Below are 19,969 nucleotides of genomic sequence, written 5' to 3' on the forward strand. Positions count from 1 at the left end.
TCCCAATACTTTTCTAGATGATAGAAATAATTTACTGAAAAAACAATGAGTGATTGATGAGCATAGATTGTGGAGGGTGAGGTGAAGTCCGTAGAGGGTGGAGGGTCGGAAAGTGTGCCTAGAAGGGAAACAGCATATACAAAGCGGGCAGAACAGAGCTAATAGACAGGGCTTAGGAGTTGTTCTCCATCAACAACAAAATGTTTTTGCCTACTTTTGAGGGAGACCCAGAGGACAAAGATGAGAAGTACTTAGATTTGAAATTTTTTTTTCCCCATAGTAATCATGATGATCTGTGGCTTCATGCCTAGGCCATTTCAATCCGGCTTTTTTCCCACAGCATAGAACTCTGGTTTGATTACATAATATTTGTTCTTCTCATACCCGCCACAAATTTTAACTAAATTCAAACTAGACAGATATGATTGCATTAAGAAAACCTGGTGTATTAAAAAAAATCAGACTTTTTTACAAGAGAAACTGAAGAGTATATTCTTATATGACATAGGTTTTGTTTAAATGGAACGCTTTGATTAAAATACAGTACAGGGGGCTTCCCTGGTGACGCAGTGGTTGAGAGTCCACCTGCCGATGCAGGGGACACGGGTTCGTGCCCCGGTCCGGGAGGATCCCACATGCCACGGAGCAGCTGGACCCATGAGCCAATGGCCGCTGAGCCTGCGCGTCCGGAGCCTGTGCTCCGCAACGGGAGAGGCCACAGCAGTGAGAGGCCTGGGTACCGAAAAAAAAATAAAATAAATACAGCACAGGTAAAGTTCAGGAACAATGTGTTAAGCTCTGTTCTCCTCCCCCTCCTTGCTGTTCCTGTACATTGTGGGATTTCTCACTGCTACATGACTGCAGAGGAAGCATAATTAGTGATGTGTAGAAAAAATTCGCATTGTGACAGTGAATTTCTGATTCACTGCTAAATAAGCAATTCCACTGAGGAGGTGTAAATTTCCTCCTCATTAAAGCAGCATTTGCTACAAAATTAGAGTCCTCTGGGGCTGCTCTGCTAATCTCACCTCCAAAGTAACTCAGAACTGATGGGGACAAGAACTGAGAAAGTAAAGGTTGTGTCTTCTTGATACAAATCTAGTGATTAAAAGGTGATAATTTAGTCAATCTGATTATATCATATAGACAGATAGTACTTGTAGATTTATGGAATGAAGCATCTTTCTTATCTGAAATCAGTTAAATTTGCCTGGTAGACTAAGCAGATCATTTTCTCCATGACTAGAAAAGACAATGAATTCATATATTTTATAATAAGCCAGTAAATACTCTTAGAAATAAGGGGTCATATAAGTTGTTCAAGCATCTGAGTTAATGAAGTGACACACAAATTCCTATCCCATAACAATGTGAGGTAGGTCATCCATGATGTGAGATAGGTTTCTAGGAATCCTTTCTCATTCTTCTCTCTAATCAGCATAGCAGTCCTGATGAAAGAAGACAATCTGAGAAAACTTGCTAGAGTTAAACCCGAATGACTAGGAGAGTAATATAAGGACATCGAACAGAAAACCATTGTATTGAAATTTTAATATACTCTTATTATGGGTCAATTAGAGTTTAATGGAGATGAAAATATATAATAATATCTTTTTTTTAAAGCAAGAAACAAGAAAGACCAAAGGAATAAAATAGGTAGGAAATGAGGGAGGAAAGGAGAGATTTAGGAAAGAAAGAAATGTAGTGAGAACAAAAGAAACGAGAAAGGGAGGGAAAGAAGGAAGGAGGAAGGAGGAAGGAGGGAGGGAGGGTGGAAGGAAGGAAGAGGGAGAGATGGAAGAAAGACAGGAGGAAGAATTGAAAAGAAAACTGTCTTATTAAAGTTCTCTTAAAACTCAAAAGGTAAAAAGTATTTACTGCAACCAGTGAAATGATACAGAGACCTGTAAGAAAAAAATTAATAATGTGTCTCATAGCTATATACCCCTTCCCACCAAATAAACCAAAGCCAACATCTTCACGCTTCTATAGGCAATGCAAATATATACTTATTTTTTTCCAAGTAGGCATGGTTTTGTTAAAATTACCTAGGAACTTTGTTGATTTAGCCTAAATGTTAGAGTAATTTAGCAGAAAATCCATAGGGTTAACAAAATAAAATAATACAGGAATATTGAACCCTACTTTAAAATTTCAACATTGAAAACTTCAGAATCGTATGTGTTTGTTGGGCTCCTTAAACTCTGTTAATCTAAAGCAACTTATTTGTAAAAAGGGAAAAATCAGATATTACATAAAATATTTTAGATTCAGGACCCTTATCAACATAATCAAAGCAAAATACATACTCTAACAATTTTCCTGGTCTTTCTAATTATAGCCACTGAGAAGAGAAACACTATATCCAATCTAATATAACAAATCAAGCCAGAAATGTTTCATTTGTTTTTCTCAAGTAATCCTTTAAATATTCACTAAAATAGGTATACATCTTTACATAGCAAGTACACTTTTCTTAAAGGAAATAACTAGTATATGACTTTTAAGAAATTATTTTAAATGACCTCTGAAACCCTAATTTATGGAAACCCATTCTACTGTGTTCAGATGACTTTGAACCATACTCTATTTTATACCAACTATCAGTATTAAAGTTCACAGGGTGTTTTGATGAAATAGGAACACATCCTTCTGATTCTCAAGCCCAGGAAAAAAAGAGGACATCTATAAACTAAGCAATGTTCTCTAATCATAGTCACAGGAACTCAGACCCTAATTTTTCCTCAACTGTCCAATCTTTATCTCACCCCAATATTGATAGGTCTGAGTGTCCCCTTCCCAACATTTCCCACTCTTTCCTTTGGTCCAGTAAAAAGAAGGAGTGCTGGTATACTGATAACTCAGGAAAACAGGTTTGTAGCTCAGAGTGACAGAAGGAAAAAAAAAAGAAAATCAAACATTTAAAAATAACTAAGTATGTGATTTGCAGAGACGTGGAAGGACCTAGAGATTGTCATACAGAGTGAAGTAAGTCAGAAAGAGAAAAACAAATATCGTATATTAATGCATGTATGTGGAATCTAGAAAAATGGCATAGATGATCTTATTTGTAAAACAGAAATAGAGTCACAGATGTAGAGAACAAACATACGAATACCAAGGGGGAAAGCTGGGGCGGCAGAGGGGGATGAATTGGGAGATTGGGATTGACATACATATACTACTATGTATAAAATAGATAACTAATGAGAACCTACTGCATAGCACAGGGAACTCTATTAGGTGCTCTGTGGTGACCTAAATGGGAAGGAAATCCAAAAAAGATGGGATATATGTATACATATGGCTGATTCACTTTGTTGTACAGCAGAAACTGACACAGCAGTGTAAAGCAACTATACTCCAAAAAAAATAGATAAATAAAAAATAAAAATAAGTATGTAACAAACTGACACCCGGGAGAAGAATTAGGGAAGCTATCTAGGCTCTCATGCTTTCAAAAGTTGATTTGATCATAATAGAAAAAGGCAATCAAACCCCTTGTAGAATATAACCCTTTCACTGAATAATTTTAAAGCACTGCCTTCGGCTACCGGAGAAAGCAATGTTCCCTGTGTGTGTTCATTGAAACCCTTAAGAGAACCCAAAGCAAAGTTCATTAGTATACTTTGATTAAAAAGTCATACATCTTTATATAACTGTGCTTAAAAGTAAGCTTTAAAAAATCCATTTTAAGGCTAAATGTATGTTTTAGAAAATGTTTTCTGCATTGTTGATCCACACTTGAAATCATTTGGAGATCAAGAAATAAATGCATTGAAAATGTTAGAGGACAAAGACAATTCTGACCCCATAATTGGAAACCAGTTACCCTGATAGCTCCAAATCCTTCCTCCTACATTGCAGCAAGTTTCTTGATTTATTGGCAGAGGCTATGCAAAATTATTTTTTGTTAATTAAAAGTTGGATGAAATTTAATTCAGCCATATATTCATAAGCATGTGCTGGGCAAAAATTGTAAAATAATGAATTCATAGCTTCGTTTATGGAAGTGTGTGAGGATTACAGAATATCTTGTCACTTAGCATTCATTTTATTTGAAGGGCAAAGCATGTGAACTTTAGAAAAGGCAGGCAAGCTAGCATTACCAAAAATTTAATAAAGGTTTATTTTAAAAATATGTAATAGAGCAATGTAACATCTTATGTGTGAAAGGGTTATTGCATGATCTATTTTATCCTTAATGTTGTTCAAAAGGCCTCTAAATTTATTCTTTGTACATTAATTGATTATTTTAGCCAGAACATGCCGGGTGGACCAGTTTTCTTGTGGAAACGGGCGCTGCATTCCCAGAGCATGGCTGTGTGACCGGGAAGACGACTGTGGGGACCAGACCGACGAAATAGCATCTTGTGGTAAGTTGCGAGTGAAACATGCTGTTAGTGGAGACGGTGTCAAACAGAAGATTCTATCACTATAATCTCTCGTAAAAGGCTATTTATTTCTCTATAAATGCAAGTTGACAAGGCAGAAGATCTGTTACTTTTTATTACTGCCTTTTGGGCCTGAGTGTGTACTTTAATGATCACTGCAGAATATGTCCCATTCATGAGGCAGTAACCATAATCCTTGGCTAAAATAAATGGATCCAAACATTGCAGATTTTAGTAGGAGGTGGTTATTATTAGGCTAACAGGACATTCTCAAATGTTCATTATTAATCTTATGTCTATAATGATTAAGTTTTTCAAACTGAATAGCTCATCAAGTGACATTTGGAGTAAATGAGGAGGACATGTTTCTTGTTTGTATGCATATGTTATACTCTTGGAGCAATAAACTATACAGGCTGAGAATACATAGTTGGTAAACCATTTGTTTCATTTCTATAGTCGTATAATTCTGAAGGACAAAATTTTTATTAGTTTAAAACGTTTTTTGTTAAGAACAAAATTCCTAATCACTTTCCACTGATCTTCCTAGTTTTGAAAACAATAAATATTTATTATTACATAAAGTTGCAAATTTAATTACCCCCATTTGTACCCATGTATCAGTAGGTTGTATTATCATTTGTCTCAGTAATGTATGGTGAAACATAGTAAAGGAATGAACCAGGTTTTCTAAGGCTTGTACTTTATTTCAGGCATGGCTATGGATTTTTAAAATTACTATGGGGAGGGCTTCCCTGGTGGCGCAGTGGTTGAGAGTCCGCCTGGCGATGCAGGGGACACGGGTTCGTGCCCCGGTCTGGGAGGATCCCACATGCCGCGGAGCGGCTGGGCCCGTGAGCCATGGCCGTTGAGCCTGAGTGTCCGGAGCCTGTGCTCCGCAACGGGAGAGGCCACAACAGTGAGAGGCCCGCGTAATGCAAAAAAAAAAAAAAAAAAAAAAAAAAAAAAAAATTACTATGGGGAAACATGAGTTAGACATGCATAGCACATTTATTAAAATGGAATACAATTGGGTATATATTTTTAATAATTTGACCCCATGTTATAATATTTCTAACAGTAGGGAAATAAGAAGACATTTTTGTAACCCTTGAATTTAAATGGCTCTATTTAGGGCGTGCATTCTCTGTTTACCTAAAATTTTATTTTTTAAATGTTTTTTTATACTAAGTCCCTGTAGACATTTGAGTTTATAGCCTCTGTTAAAGTAAAGATAAAGTATTACTAATTGACAGTTGACATTGTAAAGAAGATAGTAGAGGTGTTGCAAAAAAAAAAAAAAGCAATAGAGAATCATACAACTAATTGTACATTTTACATGTAGAATTTCCAAAGCCTGTGATTGAACAGTGTATCCTCTCTCCTTTCCAATGTCCAGACTAATCATGTGGCTGGGTCTGCTTCTAGACAGCTCTATTTTTTAGAAAATCTTAAATGCTTTTCTGTTCTTAGTATCTCCATCCAGACTATACCAGAAAGGTAATGAGAAACCTGAGAACATTAAATACAGAGAAACCCTGGAATCAAAGTTCCAAGTCAGATAAGAAATGCCATGGAAACAATATAGACTAAGAAAATACATAATGAACTCTTTAGAGAATTTCGATTAAGACTTTGAGCTGACTTATTTTGAGTTACAGGTCTAGAGTAAGACTTTTTCCTTTATTTTAATGATAACTTAATTGAATCAAAGGAGAAAAAAATTACCTTAAAATTTCAATAATAAAAAAAATAATTATACCAGCAAACTAACATAATTTTCATGAGGGGAGGGGGAAAATGGGTCAGAGGGAGTCCAGACACATACTTTCTTACTGAATCTTTACAACAAATCTATTAGAAACATATTACTGTCCACGTTTTACAGTTAAGAGAATCAAAACTTAGAGACATGAGTAACATGCATGAGATCACAAAACTAATAAATAGCAGGACCAAACCATGAACCCATGTGTGCTTGAAACTAAAACTCAGCCATTTCAGGTTGACCTTGTTTGGGAGCCAAGGACAGGGTGCAAATAGCGGGCAGATAATGCCATTATATTATACATATCCATAAATATCTTATTTAAATGCACATCCACTTATAGTGAGTTTTATTCATTGGTGTGTTGGTAAATCTTTCAACATCTCCTAGAGGAGAGGAGCCCTGATCTAGTGTTTGCCTATTTTTTGTGGTGTAAAGACTCCCACCAATGCCTATATCAAGTTGCCAACATGACTCTCTGAATGTAGAATTGGGAAAAGATGTGCAGACCAATATACAGTATTTCTGTGGTACAGATAAAATTGACATAAATAACTTCAAAAGCAACATAATTAGAAAATTATGAACCTTGAGTATTAATTACTCTTGTTTGCAATGTTATTTATTTAATTATAAATTTATATTTATTATTATTATTTAAAATAATGGCTGTGTGCTTAACAACTGACTCATAGAATCCTTGAAAATTTAAGAATCAACTCTGCAAGCTGATACAAGATGCCTCCAGTATACCACAGGATATGTACACATTATGAAATTTAGTTGTCAAATAGTATAGTTCTGAAATATAGAAATTTTAGAGAATGTCAGTAAACCACATGGGTTAGTCTCAGTACCATTTCTTCTTTACAACATAAGAAACATGTTTCTCTCCAAACATGTTCCTCTCTTTCATAACATACATTTATCTCTCAGATGGTCATTTTAACTCAAAATCTGTCAATAGAGAAGCTGATAGTGAAGCTCTGGTAGGCACAGTCTCACTTTTAAAGTTGTAAGGGAGAATGGCCTGAATTTCTGTCATAACAGAAATTATCTCTGCACTGAATACAGAATCACAAAAAAATTGTAAATTCTTTAATTCACTGCATTTATAAAAAGGCAGTCACTCTACTTGGCAATAATCCAGAAATAAATATAGATTTAGCTAATTTTCAGTTTTATTAAGCATCATTGTAAAATTTGGACTGATCACATTTCACTTTTCCTTTTGGTGTTAACCAAGTTCCCATAGATTTAATCCAACTAGAAGACTGCAATCATTTTTTTTTTACACTTCAGCTCCATGAACCACCTCTATTATGTTTAAAAACTACTGTTGACACTGAAAAGAATATTAAAATTTGGCTTTAAAAACATGAGAAACCTATGATTAGAAATGTTTCTGGTAGTAATTAGGAGCTGAAGGTACTGTAACAGAGGGTCAAATTTTCAGTGGAATTCACTGTCACCTGTTTACAAACCTAATTCATTCTGCTTACATTTGCCTTTATAAATTAATTGCACATTTTAGGTTGAGATTATATGTGGGCAAGCACATAATTAGGAAGGCCCTTGAGTATTCTCTCTTAATCTTTAAGTAATCTTTTAACTTTTTTAGTAGGTTACCTGTTTAGAAAGGAGAATCTGTAATTTGATGCTGCAAATGACAGAAGAAATGTTAAAATTGTGAAGTTTGTCTTAGAAGTAAGTCAAGGAACTAAATGGTCTATCTCATTTCAAGGATAGGATTTAGCACTGGTTCTCAACTTTAGTTGTCAATTAACGAATCACTTGAGGAGCTTTAAAATCACCTGCCCATGCCTCACTCCAGCCTCCTTAAATAAGAATCTCTGGGGATAGGACCCAAGGATCAGTATTTTTAGTGCTTACCAAGTGGTATGAATAAACACTCAAGTTCAAGTACCTTTAAGGCACCAGTTATCACCCTTGAGCAAGCATGGAATCTCTGGAGGGCTCATTAAAAAACAGAATGCTGGGCCCCATTTCCAGAGTCTCTGATCCAGTAGGTCTTGGGTGGCACCTAAGAATTTACATTTCTTACAAATTTCTAATTGATGTAGATACTCATGCTGCTAGTCCAGAGACCACACTTTAGGAACCACTGACTTAAGGGAACCACCATTCATATTTGATTTTATCTAACATATACTTGATGACATAATTATCTTTATATATGCAGAATTAATTTATGATGGGAGAAATTATCCAGACAAATGTCATTCCCCTCTCCAAATTACAGCATTAAATATAAGGATATTTCATGATTAAATATAAGAATATTTCAAACAAACTTGCATTTTTGCCCCTTGGACAATTTATAGTCAAAAACAGTATAGTTGTTTATTTTAAAATTTAGTTTAACAATCTTTGGGTTGTTCTATCTTCCAGGTATCTCCATATAGCTTACATTTATCATTATTTTTTAATAAATATGTCTTGATGTGAGTTGGTAACTTCTGATCTTTTCAAAAGATTTAATTTTGGAAAATACCTAAAGTTTATTAACAGATTGAAAAATAATTCAATGGGGTATAAATAAAAATCCACTAAGATTTGCAAAGTTAATATTATTCCATCTTATGGATCTTTTATGGATCTTTTGGATCTTTTATCTTTGAAGATAGTAGAATTCTGTCTCATGTACTTGGAATCTTACCTTTAAGTGTACTTGTAATTTTACTCTATGTAATTAACGAGCAAAGAATAATCAGAGAATTGGCAAGTATCAGACACAAACAGAAGAGAGAGAGAGAGAGCTGTCAAAAAGAAATCATTTCCTGGTTAAATCAGCATAAATTGTATCAAAGATATTTTCAACTATATTATTAGAAAAACAAAGTTCCTGATTTTAAGTATAGTATTATTATTTGTTTAATTACAAATAATACAAAGAAAAACTGGATATGTGTGTAACAATTTTAATTAATGGGAATTATTAACCCAGTGGAGTATTGATAAAATATAATAATTGTCAGGAACTGTTTTGCCATTCTTTAGTAGCATCCTGGCAGACCCAGTGACTCTGGTAACTTTTCGTTTCTATAACTTGATTCAACCCATTTTAAAACTCCAGTATTGGGGCTTCCCTGGTGGTGCAGTGGTTGAGAGTCCGCCTGCCGATGCAGGGGACACGGGTTCATGGCCCGGTCCGGGAAGATCCCACATGTGGCTGGGCCCGTGAGCCATGGCTGCTGAGCCTGCGTGTCCAGAGCCTGTGCTCCGCAATGGGAGAGGCCACAGCAGTGAGAGGCCCGTGTACCACAAAAAAAAACTCCAGTATTATATCTTAGTCAAAGCTTTCTCCTCCCCATTGCCAGGTAGACTTGAGGTTCTAGGACCTTGGATGAGAGGGGAATATGTTCTGTTTTTTCACTGTCTACTTCTCCTCTCTTTACTAGCCTTAGCTCTTCAGGAAGAGGGGAAAGATGGAGGAGATAGGTAACATCTTTTTAAGTAGGTCTAGTGATAATCTTCTCTCTGATTCTCTGCATGTCATAGTCCTCTGACACATGGAAAATGCAGCTCTCTTGAGAGGCTCTTATGTGAGATTTTCTGAGAGACCTGAGGTGTCACCCCTCTTCAGAGTTCCTTGAACTTTCTCTTTTTTCTCTGTTTCCTCTTCTTTTCCCTTCTTCAGAGTTCCCTCACATCTAGACCTAGATCTCTTTTTTCCCCATCACAGATGGTATACCTCATAGTCTTAAGTTGCTAGAATTCCCTTTGCTTGTGGGCATCTTCTTGGTTGCATTACCAATATGACAAAAGAAGTTTTGCTATCTTTTGCTGGGTCCACTTTTTTTTCATCTCCCAAAGGTGAGCAGGCTGCTCTCCTAATGACCCATCTCTTAGACCTGCCACCACTGTCCATTTTTTTTTCTTCTTCTCTAGACAGGGTAAAATGATCAGTCTACTTCTTGAGCAAATACAATCAGTTCTCTTTTCTTGTACACCCCAAAATTGTCATGAATGATTCTCATGGAGTCTCTCATGAAGCTACACAGTCTGAATCTGTAACTTTGTCCACAGGATCACTCTTTAGATAAGCAAAGGCACCATGATGTCAACCTAGACTTTCTCTTTTCTAAGTTAAACACAACACGCCCTTCAAATTTTCTTACACGAACATTTGTGGGCTCTTTCCCTACCCATTGCCCTATTATGCATTTGCTTGGATTTTTAATGACCTTAGTAAAATTAATGCACTAAAACAAGCAGTTGATGTTCGATGGGTACAGAGTTTCAGGTTTGCAAGATGAAAAATTCTAGAGATCTGTTGCACAACAATGTGAATATAATTATCACTATATAGTTAACACTACTGAACTGTATACATAAAAATGGTTAAAATGGTAAATTTTATGTGTTTTTACTGCAATTTTTTTTTAAAAGTCATGGCCTAGAATTGAACAGAACATAGTATCTCATATGTGGTATTTTTACAACAGATTATCGTGGGCTTATTACCTTCAGTAATACAGATTCTAGGCTTCTATTAAGATAGTCTTAGATGGCAGCCTTATCATGTAACTCATGTGTTGAGCTCCCAGTCAATTAAAATATCTAAGCTTTTCATATAGACTAGATCACTCCTTTGGGGTACTTCTAATATTTACATTTCAACATTCTTTGAAGTTTTATTTTGATAGTCTTCTGAGTCTTTCTTACCTACATATTTTAAAATATGTGCATGGGTGGGGTCCTTTCCATTTCATACCGTCACTCTTAGACCTCCTTTCTCTGATGACTCTTAACCCTTCATCCAATTTTGTAATTTTGAATCTGTAATGCTAATGACGTCTTCCAGTTTTGTGTAATTCAGAGATTTGATAAGCATAACTTTTAAGGCTGTAACCAAATCATAGTGACAAAGACATGAACCTTTTGGAAAGCAATTAAAAACATCCTGGGGAAAACTGATCCAATAATTAAAACTCTGTGGATACAATTTTTAATCAAGTACTCATCCACTTAAATTTACTGTCATCTCATCTTGCATGCGTGATACTTTCATTTATCATCGCCAGACTTCTCAAAAATTTTGCTAAAAAGATAGGAACACTCTGTTTATAGAATTCTCATGATATATACTTACCTGAAAATTGTATCAGCAAATAATTAAAGTTAGTTTGACATGAGTTAATTTTATTTTACTCATGAGAAAACAGTCTCTTTAAAAATGCTGACAAAAAATGTTTTAACAAATTCATTCTAAAATTATAGTCAGAGATATGTGTAAACTTCACCTCTCTATAGTTTGCAAATTTTCACTCATTTTTGGAATTGGGACAATATTATTTACCATTTTCCAGTTTTCATTCTTCTTTCCCATCTTCCACTTATTTCAAAAAGACTGTCAATATTCTGAGATTAAAAATGTTTGATGTTTTATTACTTGTGTGATAACTTGTCTCAATATGACGATAACCATTTTTAGAAATTAGGTATTATATTTTTCTCATTTATTGGACTTAGAGCTTTAATTTCCTCCCATTCTTGTTTGTTCTTTACTCTCCAATCTGGCAATAATTACTTTTATTAAAATGATGGAAACCAAAGAAATGGAAAAGTTCTTTTTCCTGCCTGTATCCTTCAAATGTATGCTTTGTATCCCAGATGGTCTTGTTCTGTTTTTTCCTTGTTCCATACATTTATATTTAAACATTCTTATTATTTTTGTTTAGAAATGGTATGCAAGCTTCTGTTAAACTGTCTTCCCGTTATTATTAGGTATGTGACATGCTTTTGGATTTGTCTCGGCTTATGATTCCCTTTTTTGCACATACTTAACTAATAAGGCTCTGTATGCAGAAAAGGGGGAGGAGGTTAAGCAAACCTTGATGGAGTATATTAAAAGCCACAAGCAGAAATAATTAAAAACAGCTCTTAGTTCCTTGACCTAACTCAGCATTTCCCCCAAATCTTGCTTGAGAATATGAATCATCTTGGATACATATTACTGATAAAGATCCCCAGATTTCTACCTGCCTTCTGCAAAGATTCCCTATTCAATAGGTCTTGCATAGAGTCCAGGAATCTGTATTTTGGGAAAATCACCTCATGTGATTCTTATCCCAAGACAAGACCAGAGAATATATACTCTGTGATTTCAAATTCTCTACAAATAAGAATTTGATAGTGCTACTGCAATGAATTATCACAAACATAATGGCTTAAAACAATAGAAATTTATTCTCTCACAACTTTGGAGGCCAGAAGTTCAAAATCAAGGTGTCAGCAGAGCCTCCTTTCAAGGGAATCCTTTCTTGCCTCTTCAAATTCTGTTGGCTCCTGGCTTTCCTTGGCTGTTCCAGCATAACTCTAATCTCTTGTCTCCATCTTCACAGATTCTTCCCTGTGTCTCTTTCTCTTTCTCCTATAAGGACACCAGTCATTGGATTTAAGTCCCAGCCTTAATCTAGGATGATCTCATCTCAAGATCCTTAACTTAATTACATGTGCAAAGACCCTATTTCTAAATAAGGTCACAATCATATGTACTAGGGTTTAGGATTGGACATATCTTTTTGATCCATACAATTCAGTCCACTACATCCGGGGAACTTTATTATGCCCTATACCACCAATTGAATTAGAATGGGAGCTCAGGTGTAGGTAGTTTTAAAAGCTGAACAGGTAATTCTAATATGCATCCAGGTTTCTGAAATACCCACCTAATACCTATTAATTTAGTCCCTGCCTCCTGGTTAACTTCTCACCAAATCTCTCTATAATATTCCTCCAATCCTCAAATTCTCTTGCTTTTCCTTTGTATCTAGAGCTCTGCACTGACAGAAGTAATTTGCTGGCTCACTAGCCACTGGGCAATAATAATTATAACCGCCGCTATGGTGCTGACAGAAACGCAGGCCTTTAAATTTCTATCAAAAGTAAACATGAATTCTTCAGAGATTTCAGCAGCATTGATTTCCTCATTGGTTATACACACATTGTATATATATATATACACACATATATATGCACACACATACACACACATATATGCATATGCTCAAACATATATATAAATGTATAAACAGAATCAAATTAGATAATATATGCAAAATCTAGATAGTACTTGGTATCTCGTATCTAGTAGTCATCCAATAGAAGATTATAGATTTCTTTTTTCTTCCTTTCAAATAATTTTCTATTCTCAAATGAGAATAGATAGATATTCTCAAATGGAAATATATATTTTCAACTGGAGTTGTAGTTGGCCCAATTGAAATTAGTTCAGAAAATAGCAATATTTCCAAATCCTTATTTTCTATTATTAAATTTAGTGTTTTGAAAGATGTCAGGTTAAAGTCCTATATTGATCCAGGAAACATCATTTCTATAATGCTGAGTTGACATTCTGCAAACAGAAAGCTGTGTACATATGCCAATATTTGAATCGCAAGTTGCTGTTCATTGCTATGATAAGATCTTTTCTAGCATTTGAGCAGATCATAGGTGGCTTAAGTTGGGACCCTACCCGAGAGTACTCTGCCAGAAAGCAGACAGGATGTAACTTCTGTGAGTCCTCCTGAGCCAGCATCCTTTTCAGAGCCTCATCCTTTATTAATCTGCTCTCCAAATATTGTGACATCAGCTTTTCGGTTCTCTAGAGTTCACCAAGTCAGGTGTTCTCACCTACTATGTTCTAGATGCCTGGGTCATAAGAGAAGACAGAAGGCAGAGTTTCTGTTACAGGTTAGGGGAGAGAAGAAAAAAAAATACCTCAATCAGCAAAAAGACAGATAAAATAATTAAAAACTATGACAAGTGCTATGAAAGAAATAAGAAGCTAATGACGTTTTTACCTGACGTATTTATGTGTGAATTTTCTTTTTTTTTTTAATTTTTTAAATTAGTTTCTGCTTTATAACAAAGTGAATCAGTCATACATATACATCTGTTCCCACATCCCTTCCCTCATGCACCTCCCTCCCTCTCACCCTCCCCATCCCACCCCTCCAGGCGGTCACAAAGCACCAAGCTGATCTCCCTGTGCTCTGTGGCTGCTTCCCACTATCTATCTACCTTACGTTTGGTAGTGTATATATGTCCATGCCTCTCTTTCGCTTTGTCACAGCTTACCATTCCCCCTCCCCATATCCTCAAGTCCATTCTCAAGTAAGTCTGTGTCTTTATTCCTGTTTTGCCCCTAGGTCCTTCATGACTTTTTTTTTTTTTTTAATTCCGTATATATGTGTTAGCATACGGTATTTGTCTTTCTCTTTCTGACTTACTTCACTCTGTATGACAGACTCTAGGTCTATCCACCTCATTACAAATAGCTCAGTTTCGTTTCTTTTTATGGCTGAGTAATATTCCATTGTATATATGTGCCACATCTTCTTTATCCATTCATCCGATGATGGACACTTAGGTTGTTTCCAGCTCCGGGCTATTGTGAATAGAGCTGCAATGAACATTTTGGTACATGTCTCTTTTGGAATTATGGTTTTCTCAGAGTATATGCCTAGTAGTGGGATTGCTGGGTCATATGGTAGTTCTATTTTTAGTTTTTTAAGGAACCTCCATACTGTTCTCCATAGTGGCTGTACCAATTCACATTCCCACCAGCAGTGCAAGAGTGTTCCCTTTTTTCCACACCCTCTCCAGCATTTATTGTTTCTAGATTTCTTGATGATGGCCATTCTGACTGGTGTGAGATGATATCTCATTGTAGTTTTGATTTGCATTTCTCTAATGATTAATGATGTTGAGCATTCTTTCATGTGTTTGTTGGCAGTCTGTATATCTTCTTTGGAGAAATGCCTATTTAAGTCTTCTGCCCATTTTTGGATTGGGTTGTTTGTTGTTTTGCTATTGAGCTGCATGAGCTGTTTATAAATTTTGGAGATTAATCCTTTGTCAGTTGCTTCATTAGCAAATATTTTCTCCCATTCTGAGGGTTGTCTTTTGGTCTTGTTTATGGTTTCCTTTGCTGTGCAAAAGCTTTGAAGTTTCATTAGGTCCCATTTGTTTATCTTTGTTTTTATTTCCATTTCTCTAGGAGGTGGATCCAAAAGGATCTTGCTGTGATTTATGTCATAGAGTGTTCTACCTATGTTTTCCTCTAAGAGTTTGATAGTTTCTGGCCTTACATTTAAGTCTTTAATCCATTTTGAGCTTATTTTTGTGTATGGTGTTAGGGAATGATCTAATCTCAAACTTTTACATGTCCCTGTCCAGTTTTCCCAGCACCACTTATTGAAGAGGCTGTCCTTTCTCCACTGTACATTCCTGCCTTCTTTATCAAAGATAAGTTGGCCATATGTGCGTGGGTTTATCTCTGAGCTTTCTATCCTGATCCACTGATCTATCTTTCTGTTTTTATGCCAGTACCACACCGTCTTGATTACTGTAGCTTTGTAGTATAGTCTGAAGTCAGGGAGCCTGATTCCTCCAGCTCCGTTTTTCGTTCTCAAGATTGCTTTGGCTATTCGGGGTCTTTTGTTTTTCCAAACAAATTTTGAAATTTTTTGTTCTAGTTCTGTGAAAAATGCCAGTGGTAGTTTGATAGGGATTGCATTGAATCTGTAGATTGCTTTGGGTAGTAGAGTCATTTTCACAATATTGATTCTTCCAATCCAGGAGCATGGTATATCTCTCCACCTATTTGTATCATCTTTAATTTCTTTCATCAGTGTCTTATAATTTTCTGCATACAGGTCTTTTGTCTCCTTAGGTAGGTTTATTCCTAGATATTTTATTCTTTTTGTTGCAATGGTAAATGGGAGTGTTTTCTTCATTTCATTTTCAGATTTTTCATCATTAGTGTACAGGAATGCCAGAGATTTCTGTACATTAATTTTGTATCCTGCTACTTTACCAAATTCATTGATTAGTTCTAGTAGTTTTTCGGTAGCATCTTTAGGATTCTCTATGTATAGTATCATGTCATCTGCAAACAGTGACAGCTTTACTTCTTCTTTTCCAATTTGGATTCCTTTTATTTCCTTTTCTTCTCTGATTGCTGTGGCTAAAACTTCCAAAACTATGTTGAATAAGAGTGGTGAGAGTGGGCAGCCTTGTCTTGTTCCTGATCTTAGTGGAAATGGTTTCAGTTTTTCACCATTGAGGACAATGTTGGCTGTGGGTTTGTCATATATGGCCTTTATGATGTTGAGGAAAGTTCCCTCTATGCCTACTTTCTGCAGCGTTTTTATCATAAATGGGTGTTGAATTTTGTCGAAAGCTTTCTCTGCATCTATTGAGATGATCATATGGTTTTTCTCCTTCAACTTGTTAATATGGTGTATCACATTGATTGATTTGCGTATATTGAAGAATCCTTGCATTCCTGGAATAAACCCCACTTGATCATGGTGTATGATCCTTTTAATGTGCTGTTGGATTCTGTTTGCTAGTATTTTGTTGAGGATTTTTGCATCTATGTTCATCAGTGATATTGGCCTGTAGTTTTCTTTCTTTGTGACATCCTTGCCTGGTTTTGGTATCAAGGTGATGGTGGCCTCGTAGAATGAGTTTGGGAGTGTTCCTTCCTCTGATATTGTTTGGAAGAGTTTGAGAAGGATGAGTGTTAGCTCTTCTCTAAATGTTTGATAGAATTCGCCTGTGAAGCCATCTGGTCCTGGGCTTTTGTTTGATGGAAGATTTTTAATCACAGTTTCAATTTCAGTGCTTGTGATTGGTCTATTCATATTTTCTATTTCTTCCTGAGTCAGTCTTGGCAGGTTGTGCATTTCTAAGAATTTGTCCATCTCTTCCAGGTTGTCCATTTTATGGGCATAGAGTTGCTTGTAGTAATCTCTCATGATCTTTTGTATTTCTGCAGTGTCAGTTGTTACTTCTCCTTTTTCATTTCTAATTGTATTGATTTGAGTCTTCTCCCTTCTTTTCTTGATGAGTCTGGCTAATGGTTTAGCAATTTTGTTTATTTTCTCAAAGAACCAGCTTTTAGTTTTATTGATCTTTGCTATCGTTTCCTTCATTTCTTTTTCATTTATTTCTGATCTGATTTTTATGATTTCTTTCCTTCTGCTAACTTTGGGGTGTTTTTGTTCTTCTTTCTCTAATTGCTTTAGGTGCAAGGTTAGGTTGTTTATTCGAGATGTTTCCTGTTTCTTAAGGTGGGATTGTATTGCTATAAACTTCCCTCTTAGAACTGCTTTTGCTGCATCCCATAGGTTTTGGGTCGTCGTGTCTCCATTGTCATTTTTTTCTAGGTATTTTTTAATTTCCTCTTTGATTTCTTCAGTGATCACTTCGTTATTAAGTAGTGTATTGTTTAGCCTTCATGTGTTTGTATTTTTTACAGCTCTTTTCCTGTAATTGATATCTAGTCTCATAGCATTGTGGTCAGAAAAGACACTTGATACAATTTCAATTTTCTTAAATTTACCAAGGCTTGATTTGTGACCCAAGATATGATCTATCCTGGAGAATGTTCCATGAGCACTTGAGAAAAATGTGTATTCTGTTGTTTTTGGATGGAATGTCCTATAAATATCAATGAAGTCCATCTTGTTTAATGTATCATTTAAAGCTTGTGTTTCCTTATTTATTTTCATTTTGGAAGATCTGTCCATTGGTGAAAGTGGGGTGTTAAAGTCCCCTACTATGATTGTGTTGCTGTCGATTTCTCCTTCTATGGCTGTTAGTATTTGCCTTATGTATTGAGGTGCTCCTATGTTTGGTGCATAAATATTTACAATTGTTATATCTTCTTCTTGGATCGATCCCTTGATCATTATGTAGTGTCCTTCTTTGTCTCTTCTAGTAGTCTTTATTTTAAAGTCTATTTTGTCTGATATGAGAATTGCTACTCCAGCTTTCTTTTGGTTTCCATTTGCATGGAATATCTTTTTCCATCCCCTTACTTTCAGTCTGTATGTGTCTCTAGGTCTGAAGTGGGTCTCTTGTAGACAGCATATATATGGGTCTTGTTTTTGTATCCATTCAGCCAATCTGTGTCTTTTGGTGGGAGCATTTAGTCCATTTACATTTAAGGTAATTATCCATATGTATGTTCCTATTCCCATTTTCTTAATTGTTTTGGGTTCGTTATTGTAGGTATTTTCCTTCTGTTGTGTTTCTTGCCTAGAGAAGTTCCTTTAGCATTTGTTGTAAAGCTGGTTTGGTGGTGCTGAACTCTCTCAGCTTTTGCTTGTCTGTAAACGTTTTAATTTCTCCATCAAATCTGAATGAGATCCTTGCTGGGTAGAGTAATCTTGGTTGCAGGTTTTTCTCCTTCATCACTTTAATTATGTCCTGCCACTCCCTTCTGGCTTGTAGAGTTTCTGCTGAGAGATCAGCTGTTATCCTGATGGGGATTCCCTTGTGTGTTATTTGTTGTTTTTGCCTTGCTGCTTTTAATATGATTTCTTTGTGTTTAATTTTTGACAGTTTGATTAATATGTGTCTTGGCGTATTTCTCCTTGGATTTATTCTGTATGGGACTCTCTGTGCTTCCTGGACTTGATTAACTATTTCCTTTCCCATATTAGGGAAGTTTTCAACTATAATCTCTTCAAATATTTTCTCAGTCCCTTTCTTTTTCTCTTCTTCTTCTGGAACCCCTATAATTCGAATGTTGGTGCGTTTAATGTTGTCCCAGAGGTCTCTGAGACTGTCCTCTGTTCTTTTCATTCTTTTTTCTTTATTTTGCTCTGCAGCAGTTATTTCCACTATTTTATCTTCCACCTCACTTATCCGTTCTTCTGCCTCAGTTATTCTGTTATTGATCCCATCTAGAGTATTTTTTATTTCATGTATTGTGTTTTTAATCGATGCTTGATTCACCTTTAGTTCTTCTAGGTCCTTGTTAACTGTTTCTTGCATTTTGTCTATTCTATTTCCAAGATTTTGGATCTGGGAAATAGAATCTTGGATCATCTTTACCATCATTATTCTGAATTCTTTTTCAGGTAGACTGCCTATTACGTCTTCATTTGTTAGGTCTGGTGGGTTTTTATCTTGTTCCTTCTCCTGCTGTGTGTTTTTCTGTCTTCTCATTTTGCTTATGTTACTGTGTTTGGGGTCTCCTTTTTGCAGGCTGCAGGTTCGTAGTTCCCGTTGTTTTGGGTGTCTGTCCCCAGTGGCTCAGGTTGGTTTAGTGGGTTGTGTAGGCTTCCTGGTGGAGGGGACTAGTGCCTGTGTTCTGGTGAATGAGGCTGGATCTTGTCTTTCTGGTGGGCAGGTCCACGTCTGGTGGTGTGTTTTGGGGTGTCTGCGGACTTTTTATGATTTTAGGCCACCTCTCTGCTAATGGGTGGCGTTGTGTTTCTGTCTTGCTAGTTGTTTGGCATAGGGTGTCCAGAACTGTAGCTTGCTGGTCGTTGAGTGAAGCTGGGTGCTGGTGTTGAGATGGAGATCTCTGGAAGATTTTCGCCGCTTGATATTATGTGGAGCTGGGAGGTCTCTTGTGGACCAGTGTCCTGAAGTTGGCTCTCCCACCTCAGAGGCACAGCACTGACTCCTGGCTCCTCAATTTGGGATGATGTGTTGTCTATTCATGTATTCCACAGATGCAGGGTACATCAAGTTGATTGTGGAGCTTTAATCCGCTGCTTCTGAGGCTGCTGGGAGAGGTTTCCCTTTCTCTTCTTTGTTCTCACAGCTCCTGGGTCTCAGCTTTGGATTTGGCCCCGCCTCTGCGTGTAGGTCGCCGGAGGGCGTCTGTTCTTCGCTCAGACAGGACAGGGTTAAAGGAGCAGCCACTTCGGGGACTCTTGCTCACTCAGGCCGGGCGGGAGGGAGGGGCACGGAGTGCGGGGCGAGCCTGCAGAGGCAGAAGTCGGCGTGACGTTGCACCAGCCCGAGGCGCGCC

The 19,969-nt window shown here is 36.4% G+C and overlaps 1 protein-coding gene across 1 annotated transcript in view; it reads left to right on the forward strand.

Moving 5' to 3' along the window:
- The window catches only part of LRP1B (LDL receptor related protein 1B), a gene marked incomplete at its 3' end in the record, with an annotated part of 2,330,707 nt that overhangs the window by 1,583,138 nt on the left and 727,600 nt on the right, over nt 1-19,969 (forward strand). Inside the window, exon 39 of the mRNA XM_081243013.1 lies at nt 4,260-4,376. Within this exon, the coding sequence (XP_081099139.1) occupies nt 4,260-4,376 (117 nt within the window). The remainder of the gene's footprint in view (nt 1-4,259; nt 4,377-19,969) is intronic.

Source organism: Mesoplodon bidens, assembly GCF_964165515.1.
Source record: "Mesoplodon bidens genome assembly, chromosome: 8".
Taxonomy (NCBI): domain Eukaryota; kingdom Metazoa; phylum Chordata; class Mammalia; order Artiodactyla; family Ziphiidae; genus Mesoplodon; species Mesoplodon bidens.